Source organism: Caretta caretta, chromosome 18, assembly GCF_965140235.1.
Source record: "Caretta caretta isolate rCarCar2 chromosome 18, rCarCar1.hap1, whole genome shotgun sequence".
NCBI classification, from domain to species: Eukaryota; Metazoa; Chordata; order Testudines; family Cheloniidae; genus Caretta; species Caretta caretta.
In genome coordinates, this window is record NC_134223.1 from 18,039,597 (window position 1) to 18,052,241 (window position 12,645).

Genomic DNA, 12,645 nt, shown 5'->3' on the forward strand with positions numbered 1-12,645 from the left:
AGGTTAGCCGTGACATTATCGGGGATAGTGTTCTTGACGGCTTGTAGTCCATTTTTGTGTGGAATGTTGGTGTAGAGGGCTTCTACATCCATAGTGGCCAGGATGGTGTTTTCAGGAAGATCACCGATGGATTGTAGTTTCCTCAGGAAGTCAGTGGTGTCTCGAAGGTAGCTGGGAGTGCTGGTAGCATAGGGCCTGAGGAGGGAGTCTACATAGCCAGACAATCCTGCTGTCAGGGTGCCAATGCCTGAGATGATGGGGTGCCCAGGATTTCCAGGTTTATGGATCTTGGGTAGTAGACAGAATATCCCAGGTCGGGGTTCCAGGGGTGTGTCTGTGTGGATTTGATCTTGTGCTTTTTCAGGAATGCTGAAGTTGCTTTTGGTAACTCTCAGTGGGATCAGAGGGTAATAGCTTGTAGAAAGTGGTGTTGGAGAGCTGCCAAGCAGCCTCTTGTTCATGTTCCGACTTATTCATGATGACAACAGCACCTCCTTTGTCAGCCTTTTTGATTACCAATGTGATATATGCCATCATGTGCCAGCAATGCCCCTCTGCCATGTACATTAGTCAAACTGGACAGTCTCTACGTAAAAACACAAATCAGATGTCAAGAATTATAACATTCATAAACCAGTCAGAGAACACTTCAATCTCTCTGGTCATGCAATTACAGACATGAAGGTCACTATCTTACAACAAAAAAACTTCAAATCCAGACTCCAGCGAGAAACTGCTGAATTGGAATTCATTTGCAAATTGGATACTATTAATTTAGGCTTAAATAGAGACTGGGAGTGGCTAAGTCATTATGCAAGGTAGCCTATTTCCCCTTGTTTTTTCCAACCCCCCCCCCCCCCCCCCGATGTTCTGGTTAAACTTGGATTTATGCTGGAAATGGCCCACCTTGATTATCATACACATTGTAAAGAGAGTGGTCACTTTGGATGGGCTATTACCAGCAGGAGAGAGTTTGTGGGGGGGGGGGGGGGGGGGCAGAGGGTGAGAAACCCTGGATTTGTGCTGGAAATGGCCCACCTTGATTATCATACACATTGTAAGGAGAGTGATCACTTTAGATAAGCTATTACCAGCAAGAGAGTGGGGTGGGAGGAGATATTGTTTCATGGTCTCTGTGTATATAATGTCTTCTGCAGTTTCCACAGTATGCATCCGATGAAGTGAGCTGTAGCTCACAAAAGCTTATGCTCAAATAAATTGGTTAGTCTCTAAGGTGCCACAAGTACTCCTTTTCTTTTTGCGAATACAGATTAACATGGCTGTTACTCTGAAACCTGTCATTATTTCTCACTATATCTCTCTCACCATTGCTCCACTGACACACAGGTTCTAAGGCAGTGGTTCTCAAACTTCTGTACTGGTGCCCCCTTTCACGTAGCAAGCCTCTGAGTGTGAACCCCCCCACACACATCCCCCGCCAAAAAATTAAAAATACTTTAAAAAATATTTAACGCTATTCTACATGCTGGAGATGAAGTGGGGTTTGGGGTGGAGGCTGACAGCTCGCGACCACCCATGTAATAACTTCAGGGGTCACGACCCCCAGTTTGAGAACCCCTGTTCTAAGGTCATGCAATGGCAAAAGCTGCAATCAGACCCTGGGAGTCCTGACTCCCGTTCTGTGCGTATGGTCATAGCCCATATACCCTCCCCAGTTCTTGTATCGGAAGCGTTTCCATTGACTGGCCTGGCTTGGAGCATAAGAAGTCTGAGAAAGTGTAATCCCAGTGCTCGTAAACCATACATTTTAAAGCCTGCCCCCATTAGGCACTTTGCCCCTTTGAAAATATATAACGGCTTATTTTGTAATGGAATGCTATTTAAAGTAAATATATAGATTGCAAACATGCCTTTTTTTCTACTGGGTAAAATGGCAAAATTTAGCCATGCTGATGTGTTCCAGTATCAGCTAAACTACTGTTTGTTTCCAAGCATTAGGAAAAATACTGACAAATCTCTAGTGTTGGTTTATGTGGACGGTGGAGACGTATTAAACTTATAAGTGGAACAGCCTGTGTCCAGTACTCCAGTTAGAATCTTGTTCATTTCTTTATAATTTCTCTATATACATGCTGTAGAAATTTATCAAATGTCAGCTCAGCAGTGCAAAAAAGCCCCCCTGCCTTGGTCTTAAGAAACTCCTTTGAGGACTCTTGCGTAACACCTTGATGTATAGAAGTTCTCTGATCATCCCCTTTGATTTTTGATGAAGCAGCTCTGGGAATTTTTCTTTCTTATCTGAAGTGCAATAAGAATCAAAATGCTAATTGTAACTTGTTGAGCCTCAGTGCTTGTTGTTGAACAGTTGTACTCCAGCATCTGGATAAAACAAAAAAACTCGGAATTAAATACGGGAGAATATTAATACAGTGCTATCCCAGGAATGCATTAACCTCTGTTTTCACAGGCTTATTTCTTAACCATGAAATTGTCTATAGGCTGAAATTTTTCACACATCAGTCCAAGGAGTGAATTTTTAACAATTTGTGGGGAAGTGAAAATTTATTTGGCTATTGGAAAGGTAATGCTGTCTCAGCCTTGTGCACCTGCTGTCCATAAACCGTCTTATTCATACAGGGCCGTAGCTGAGCATAATGTCTTATGGACAAATATGAAATACAATCCATGCCCCAAGAGACTTGGTCAATGTCAATTAAACCTTACTTATTTTGTTCTACAGACTTGCAGTATTCTCTCCTCAAACTAAATGTGCCTATGGACTATTGTGCCTTCTGTTATGATGCTCCATACACTTAAGATACTCTTTTCCTGAAGTGTGACAAGCAATCTTGCTCTACAACCTCAAACTCTCCTAGAAATATATTTTTCAGTATCTTCCACCAAATGCCATCTGCCTTTGCTCTTATGCCTCACCACGTAATCACTTAATTTAGCTCATGTTTTGTTATTTCACAATGTAATTGACAAACAGAAAATACATTAAGTTTTCTAATTTAGGTATTAAGCTCTTCTTCCCAGAAACCTAGTCTTAATACATGCCTTTAAAATGTCGTGCACACTAACGGCGATAAAAGAATAATACTAACAGCCCAAGTTTTGCATGCAAATTGCTGGTGTAGCAATGCACAATAGGTGTACTTCTTTTATGGACACAGTCAACTTTGTTTTTGAAGTATTGGGTACAGTGCCTAAAATCAGAAGCAGTGTTTGAAAAGTTTTGAAGATGTACCCTCAGGTGAGTATGTCAATAAAAGACATGTTTCTGATGAACATAAATTCTTGAAGCATTGTGAAATAGTTTTTTTTGGCCGGTAGCTATGAATATGTAAAGAAGAATTGTTAGAGGTCTAAAACTTGAAGATAATTATACTACTTGCTTTTTAGAGAGCATATTGTGGCCAGTGCAGTGAAAGGATATGGGGTCTCGGAAGGCAAGGCTACAAGTGTATCAACTGCAAATTGCTGGTCCATAAACGCTGTCACATACTTGTTCCACTGACCTGCAAAAGGCATATGGTAAGTTTGTATTCTGTATAAAGCTAATGTGTTTTACACCACCTCCATGTGCGTTATTTCCAAAGAGTATTTCCTAACTGACAAAATGTTGTTCATGTAGGCAGGTCACCAGGTTTGTAACACATGCTGGTATCGTGAACACGGTTCGTGAGCTATCAGTTTAGTAAATGGAGAAGGGGAGGGAGTGTTTTGTGATCAATGAAAACAAAGTGAGGAACGGAGACCTTTGTGCTGTGAAAAAATACAGACTTGGATTTGAAGTTATTAGTTCACAAAAAAAGTATTTATTTCACAGATATATGAAGAACATAGTTTGAAAAAACATTTTCATTTGCATCCTCTGTCTCATGGGAAGTTCTGCAGAACTAAGAAGCTCTTTTTTGTTTTTACGTCTCCATTTGTCACTCGGACATCTCCCCTGGGTCCTGCTGCCATTTTAAACTCAATCTATTAAATACTCACCTTCTCCTGATCTGTCTACCCATCTCCCTTATCTATTTGTATTGACAACTCCAGTATTCTTTCAATCGTAGACTCAAAACTTTGGTGTCCCCTTCGTCCAATTCCCAGCCTCCTCCAAATCTGTCCTGTATTCAGTATTACTAGTTACTTTGGTTTCTTCCTCTTTAATATCAACTAGATCCATCTTTTCCTCACCAGTCCAGCTGCTGAAACGCTTTTTGCATATCTTGCCTTGATTACTTGATTCTTTGCCATCCTATTAATTGCTGCGTATGTGGAGACTGTATTTGAGTCTAACATACTTGTTGCTATATCTGCTCTAACAGTTCTGCATGTCTTATGTTAATGGTTGAGAACTCATTACAAAAAGAAAACTAAAACTTTTATGTCCTTTTATTAATGAATGCAAGACCTTTTGGAACAGTGACAGTATTTCTTATTTTTAGCCAGGGCAGGGAATATGCTGATGCTTTAGACTGCCTATATAAATTCACACTAAACATGGATACTTTTTATAAGGAATGGCTGCAGTTTCAAATGATATAGTCTCAAATCTTTAATTCTGTTTGTGTGTATTTTACAGTAAAATATGCTGGATTTCGTTTTAAAAGAATTATTTAAATATGAGATTTGTTTACACTGCACTGTGCAGGGAGAAGATGGACTTTCTGTAGGGGCTTTTTAGAATTCATTACAAACCATTCATGTTCTGATAAGTATCTGTAATAACCCACTACCTGTCCTGGAAGCTTCAAGTGTAAATTTCTAGCTATAAATTATTTATATAACAAGGCAAACTTGTTTAAAACCTTTAGGAAGCCATATTCAGATGGCATAAACAGATTACATTAATTGATGGATATTTTTTCTCTAAATTGTGTATTTTGCCAGGATTCGGTCATGCCTTCCCAGGAACCTCAATTAGATGATAAAAATGATGAAGTTGACCTCCCCTCTGAAGAAACTGATGGAAGTAGGTATTTTCCCCACTAATGTGCAGTTGATATACTTGCACTTTTGGCTGTAACTATAGTCATAATAGGAACCATGATGCCAACTCTCAGTGCTACCATTATTAGTAATAGTAATTTTTAGTACGTTTGCCATGTTGGTTCCAGAATATGAGAGAGACAAGGTACATGACGTAATATCTTTTATTGGATCAAATTCTGTTTGTGAAAGGTACAAGCTTTCAGAGTACACAAAGCTCTTCTTCAGGACTGGGGAAGGAAACTGGAGTGTCTGAACTAAATACAAGTTTGGGATACATTAAGACTCATGTTGTAGGAGGACACTGGAAATGGAGTGGGCGATAAAGGTTAGACAATGTTATACAAAAGGGATTTGAAGTGGCCCATTAGAGGTTAGCAAGCAGGCGTGTATTTTAAATTGTTGTAATGAGCCATGAAACCAGTGTCTAGCAGTGTTCTGAATTTAAGTTTCTAGCAGGAGCAATGGAAGCTCCCTAAAAGTGAGTGGGCGGGTCACCAGTGCCCCAACCATGGCCACGCTGCCTCTTGCCTCAAGGCCCCATCCTCTGCTCGCTCCTCCCTCCCTCCCCCTTGCCCTTATGACTGGTAAAAATTGATGGGACCATGGCCCCTGGTTCCCCTCTATTCTGGAGCCCCTGGTTTCTAGCCTTGCTTTTTGAAGTTTCTGTGCAAGCTTCCTTTGAGGACGTGTATTGGAAGATCAATTATGGAGTGATAGCTTTGTGAAAAGTGCTTGCCAACAGGTGAGTGTGTTCATCATTTTTCTGTGAGTTCATTTGAGAGCATTCTGATTGTTTGGTTTCACCCACTTAGTTGCTGAGGCATTTGATATACTGATGAAATACACCATGTTGTGATAGGCAAGTATAGGATATATGATTCTTGCAAGGTGTGTTGAGGGGCATTGATCATTGTAGCAGTGAAGTATGTCTGCAGGTTTTGCATCTGTTTTTTATGTCAGGGTCTGATGCCACTTTGAGTTGGTGTGTCCTGGTCTGTGGGGAGCTTGCGTCTGATGGTGAGATTGGCATGATTAGGGAGTTGTTGTTTGAAGGCCAGAAGAGGGGGTTTAGGAAAGTTTTCTTTCAGGAAGTGATCCCCATCAAATATGAGTTGTAGTTATTTGATACCCTGTATGGGTTCCAGTGTGGTTTGATAGGTGACAACTAGATGTGTGTAGTTAGTGGGTATTTTCTGTACTGAAGCAGATTCTCCTCGGGTATTTGGGGGCCCTTTCCATGATGCAGTCTACTTCTCTGGAGTGTAAATTGGTCCAATAAAAGATATAACCTCACCTACCTTGTGTCTCTAATAATTTGTAATACAGTAGTGCCTCATGGATCAGGACTCCATCATGCTAGGTATTATATACACATGTAATAGAGTCCTTGTCCCAAAAATCTTGCCATGCACTCTGCCTCAGTTGACCTATATGTAAAATGTGGGTTGTAAGGCTGAATCAGTTACTGTTTGTAGAGCGTTTTAAGGATCACAGTTGAGGGTGCTGTAGAAATGTATAAAGGTGTTTAAGGTTTGGGGGTGGGTTGGGGTAGTTTTTTTCACAAATTTTAGAGCCTACAACTTGTAAATTTGTTATAAATATACATTGCTAGTGAACTTGGTAACATTTGCAAGGAGTACAGAGGCAGCTGAGTATGTTACAGAAAGTGAGATCTTTAGCCTTCAGGTTAGGGTGTCTGACTGTTTATTTATATATTAAGATGTCTGTAACCACGCCTACCTCAAGGCTCCTCTACTGAAGAGGACTGGATAGGACACTCTGGGCCTGTCACACATGGTTCAGCAAGTTAAAGGGTTCACTGTTAAGTGCCAAAAGGCTCCTCTTCCCCTATTCCAATGTTGACCCCTCTTCAGCACCTTTAGTATGTGCTATCAAGATTATGACAACTAAGGGAAAAAATCCTACCTAAATGTCCCATGGGGCAAAGTAAACTGATTTTATGGTTTTTCTACTATGTGCAGGATAGTTTTGGCAATCTACTTGTTCTGTTTATCCACTTTATCCACTTTGTCTTGCAGTACCTTATATTCCTTCAACCCGGAAACATGACAACATTAAAGATGACTCTGAGGTATTTTAAAAATTATTTTTAAATTAATATTTACGTTTTCTGCATAATGTAGCTATAGTTTATAGGCAGTGTTTTCTTCTTACTGTGTATATCCTTTTTTTCCAGTAAAGGAAATCTGGGTCTCCCAAAATCAAGTATTTAGTGATTTAATGGATTTCTCAGACTTTCTTTTGTTTTCTGTTTATATTGTCTCGATCACAAAGTGTGAAGGACTTTATTTCCCCATTCATATTGGGGAACAACTATGATTTATCTGAGGGTTGCAATTTATTGGTCCTTGCCTCTGAATTAGCAGCTTACAGTGGTTTAACATTATTTCAGTTCTTTGCTGTTCTCCTCTCTAATGCATGTACACTGCTTATCACCCTCAGGCCACCCCTCCACAGACTAAAATTATGAATCTTGGTCCAGTGTCACTGACAATGTAAGTCATTAACTATCCGGTTTGCTCTGAAATTTTGCAGATAAATAATACACACCCAATTATAAAGGGCCCTGAAGAAATAAAAGTAGAAAAATGTATGCGTACGTTTTATATTTTAGCTCTTTTGTAGAGGGTCTAGCAGCATCTCTGCAGACTAAGAATGTTATTCCCTTGGAGCACTTTGACAAATCCCAGTGCACTTTAAATAAGCCTGACGGGCTTCAAAACAATAGCTTTAAAAATGCTTCGGCATATTTAAAATAAAGAAGCACTTTACAAAGCATTACCAGGTTGGTTTCTCCCTTTCAACAAAACTGCACCATCTATTCTCCACTACACTCACTGCCACTGCCAGTAATTCACACATGAGTGGTTCTGGTTATTGCATAGATTGCCATGCTTTCAATCATATATGTTTTTAAGAATCATCTTAAGTAAACACAGAGAGACTAAAATGTGTACATTAGGATGACTACAGAAAATTTAGTCTCATTTTCTGAAATGAGAAAAGGAGTACTTGTGGCACCTGAAATGGATAGTTATTTGTATTGCAGTAGTACCAAAAGGTCCAATCAAAATTTAGGTCCTCTTGTGCTAGGTGCTGTACTAATGTATAGGAAGACACCTGGCCCCTACCCTAATCAGCTGTTCCCATTTTTTCCACCTTTGTAGATGAGTGCTATTAAACTGAAATAGCATATCCTGCACAGAGAGGATGTGGCATGCTGGAACCTTGCTGGCTAGAATCTTTAAGCTCAGTGCAATCTCTTTTAATAACAGTCAATCCTAGATCAAGACTCCTTATATAAACACTTCCCATAGATCGGCAGAACCTTGATCTGGCTACAAGTACAGTAGTATGAGGTCAAATAAAAATAGAAATAAAAATGTGTTGAAGCATTGTAAACATTGGTAATGGGGTATAACTGAGACAGATGCTGTACTTTGCTTAACTCTTTCCGACTGCTTGATTTTGAATGTCTCTAAATCTGTCATTTACAGTCACCAAAATAGTTTGGTTTTATTTAATGTCAAGACACCTCCCCAAGGGACAAAATAGTTATTTCTATCTTCTTTAATAAAGCTTCAATCAAAATAATATATTTTCCATTTTGAAATCTCTTCCACAAATATTCACTCTTGGGAAATCAGCATGGTCCTGACCAGCAACTTGAATTTCACTACAGCTGTAGTGTGTTTGACATACCCTGAAACTGCCTAACCTCATGCCAAGGCAGATGTACTCAATTAGCAGAGTATGGTTTCTGTATCTTTTTTTCTCCTTAGATCTTTATTAATATGTATCTCCATATCTTTCAGAATGTGCAAGACACTGTTCACTCTCACACAGAGCTCTAGCTCGGAAGGGCTAACAATCCAAGAATTGAATTCAGACCCTCTTTGCTTGGTCATAGTCTTTCATTTTCCAGAGTAGGGAATCCAAGAGTTTCCATGATGGATGAATATTACATAGCTGTAACCAAAATCCTGTGAATGAGTATTTAAAAATATGTATACTTGGGATTTCTAGGGCTTAGTTAGACAGAAAACCTGAAGTGGAAATGCTTGATGCTTAGAAATGAGTGATAAGTGACCCACAACTTTTTTCCACTGTGTGAATAATAGAGTTGCATACTATTTCCCTTGTCCTGATTTACTACCAGAAAAGGAACCTTGCTGTAGGACTTTTATTTTAAATATGTTTGTCTGACTTTGGACTCTTATCACCTTGGGATTTAAGTCTCTGAGGGTCTGTCTTGACTAGGAAAAGTGGTTGCGTTTAGCTTAACATATAAAGTAAGCATGACCTAAACTTGACCACTTTTTCAAGACAAAAACTCCCAGGTGGGGAACCTGACTGGATCAATATTTGGTAATGTAATACAGACCCTGTCACCTCTAGGCCATTAATGTAAATTTCTGCTTTGATCTGTATAAAATAAAAGCTGATTCCAAGGCAGTGGGTTCTACAGGCACACTGTACAAAAGTAGAAACTGGTTTGCATGTTAAAAAGCAAGTTACACCAGTAAAAAATAGAGCATCTAATAACCTTAGGTGATAGGTCTGCCACGAACTGTTGGCTCAGTCACATGCTAGACTTCCTGGCTGGTTGTTCTGAACAACCAGCATGTCAGACACTGGCAAACCAGCCACCATTGGCCAAAATAGAACTTTAGTATAATGGCGCTTTACATGGTGTGGTGAGCTGCTGAGGATAATTGCATAGATATGTATGGTCCTACAGCAGTTCACCTGCAGAATATGGGAACATTCAGAATTTATTCTTATTAAAAACATGTTACTTAAGATGAAATGTTCAGCAAGCTATTCCCTTAGAGGAAAAATAATTGGCACCCATAATAGCAAGTAGAAAAATTATACCAAGGAAGGTTTTTTAAAAAAAAACCTACTACTTGTTTTAGGGCTGTGTCATTCTTGTATTATTTGACAAATCGGTGTTTGACTAGTGTGCACATTGAGCAAATCCTGACTCTGTTAAGAGGTTAAGCTTGTTTGCTCTAACAGTTCTTAGTTAAGAAGACTTCAGCTGTTTCTGAATATGTATCTGTTTGTCTTTATACAGGATATCAAGCCAGTTATTGATGGAATGGATGGAATTAAGATTTCTCAGGGGCTTGGACTACAGGACTTTGACTTAATCAGAGTTATTGGACGTGGAAGTTATGCCAAAGTTCTTTTAGTACGGTTAAAAAAGAATGATCAAATTTATGCCATGAAAGTAGTGAAAAAAGAATTGGTCCATGATGATGAGGTAAAAGTCTGTTTAAAATTTTAAAATGCTGAATTGAATCATAGTTCAGTATTGCCATTGGTTCTAACTGGTGAATGAAGGAAAAAGTGTTAAAAATGTGACTGAAATTTTGAACAAATATTTTGTCATATAGTGGAAGCTTCACTGACTGGTAAGTTAGTTGGTGGCATCAACTGCCTACATGAAGTATGGCACAGATTGGTTCTGGGAGAAATGTCCACTACCTCCGAAGTAACCAATACAGACTAATTGGTTAGCAGTTTTAGAAAAACACAAATGAATTATTTATAATAAACCTGGATGTTATTCAAAGTCTAGCCTTTTGTTTACTGGTTAAATAGAGCATTGGGTATTAAATAGTCTGTTCATCTGCGACTAAAAGGATAGCAAAATGTTACCTCCCTCCCAATTTCAGCTTGTAGGGTGTCAGAAGAAACTAATGAACAAATTCTGAACTTCGTAACGGGAGCTGAACTTACATTTTTATAATTTTTTATTTTTATAGAAATATATCATCTGAGAGTGCATTTTGGGTGTGTATATAAAATACACATGCGTGCGCATACACAGTACATGTAATGTAAAACTACAGATTGTTTTTCACATTTAGTAAATCACTGGCTTTTAAAAGGGGCTACATCAACATGATTTTTTTTTTTCATGAGTCAATTTAAAAAAAATTCAGTCTGGATGAACGGCATGTCCTGTTTTTTTTTTTTAATTGCTTTAAAAATGTGCTGTAATAGTTTCTTCGGTAAGGTAGGGAGTGACAGATTGAGAGGGAACCATGAATTTGACTGATAACAAATGCATTGAGTAAATGAACTGGAAAAATAAAGAAAATATTTTTCAGTAGCTTCTTCCCATATTAGCAGTCGAACTTTTGGCTATAACAGATACACATTTTTCAGACACAATTGTGATTTTTTTTTTTTAAGTTGGCAGTCTCTGTTAATTCCATGGCCACTGGAAAACTAGTTTACAAAAAGAAAAGGACTTGTGGCACCTTAGAGACTAACACATTTATTTGAGCATAAGCTTTCGTGAGCTACAGCTCACTTCATCGGATGCATGCATTGGAAGGCAATATTTTGTTGCAAAGAACTGAAAAAAAAAAAAAAAATATCTGTGGTGGTAGTAACCAATTTCACTAGTTGCTGTACTTGTTACGTTCCAGAGGCTGATATTCAAAGAATATGGCTGCTTAGATTCTTTATCTTTAGACTTGCTTGCCTAAGTGTTGCAATCTCTTTTTTTTGTGACCAAGAAAAGGGGATAAGAAAAAGTTGCTCCGTAATTACATTTCTTGTTTCTTCAATTGTTTCTTTCGGTGACAGTGAAAGGTGAGGAGAAATATTTAGTCAGCTTTGTGGTTGTCTTTGAGAACTAGAAACAGCTGAGAAAATTCTGTCAGTTATTTTGGATTGTGTCCTCACACATCATAACATAGAAACTTGATCTAATTGCTGCTGTTTGCTACAAGCTAGCATCTATGAGAAATGGAAGTTTATGAATACACAGCTAAAGTGATGGAAATTCCATTTGATTGTGTTTCAATGGTAGAGAAAATGCATTACTTAGTAATGTTTTCGTCTTTCAAATATCAGTGAATTTAGAATGCATCGAACCTGCTGGTGCTTTGTTAGTGTTGTAGTAACAGTAATATTCAAAGGCTATCTTCACCAAAACGGAGTTGAGGCAGATTTCTCTCTCCCCCTCCCCCCCGCCCTGATTTAATGAGAACTGAAGTTAAAGGAACCGAAAGGAAATATCCTGTTGAATGCTCATTCAGAGTATGTTGTCAGGCTAAAAGTAATAAGTTTCAAAAAACAAAATTCATTAACTGTCTTTTTACCAAGTTACCTTATTATACCCATGTGAAAGACAACTTAGAAATACCTATCACAAAGCACCAGTTGTTAAAGCTGAAAATTTTTAAAATCTAATTTGCTTTACGCTGTTCATGCTGTTCCTTTTGATTTTTTTCTTAGCCTAGGAAGTGAGAATAATGTCCCCCTTTTTTGATCGTTACTAGCCAGTGTCACTCTCCTGTTCCAATGGAAATAGCACAATGCACAAAGCTTGGTTTACAGTCATTGTAAGAAAAGTTTACTTGGTGCTTAAAAAAAAAAGACATGGAAACACTTCTATTGCTTGTTTATACTAATTTTTGTATATACATAATTTTTTGCCTGTAATTGACGTGTCTCTGCCTCTTCAAAGGCTACATCTTTATGTACAGAACCAAATACATGTTAACACTTGATGGGGATTCCCAGCTCCCATGGAGATCTCAGTTGTTGGGCTTGGCCTGACAGGATAGCACTAAAGATTGCTCTCTAGATGTTGCAATCTAGCTTTTACCTGCTGGACCTCACATAAGGGCACCTGAGTATATATCC

General features: G+C 38.5%; 1 protein-coding gene across 6 annotated transcripts in view; it reads left to right on the forward strand.

Annotated features, from left to right (window-relative positions):
• The window catches only part of PRKCZ (protein kinase C zeta), a 159,719-nt gene that overhangs the window by 102,788 nt on the left and 44,286 nt on the right, over positions 1–12,645 (forward strand). For all 6 annotated transcript variants that reach the window (XM_048824677.2, XM_048824680.2, XM_048824678.2 and 3 more), the window contains 4 exons: positions 3,367–3,498; positions 4,852–4,933; positions 6,993–7,045; positions 10,055–10,243. In XM_048824677.2, the coding sequence (XP_048680634.1) occupies positions 3,367–3,498; positions 4,852–4,933; positions 6,993–7,045; positions 10,055–10,243 (456 nt within the window). The remainder of the gene's footprint in view (positions 1–3,366; positions 3,499–4,851; positions 4,934–6,992; positions 7,046–10,054; positions 10,244–12,645) is intronic.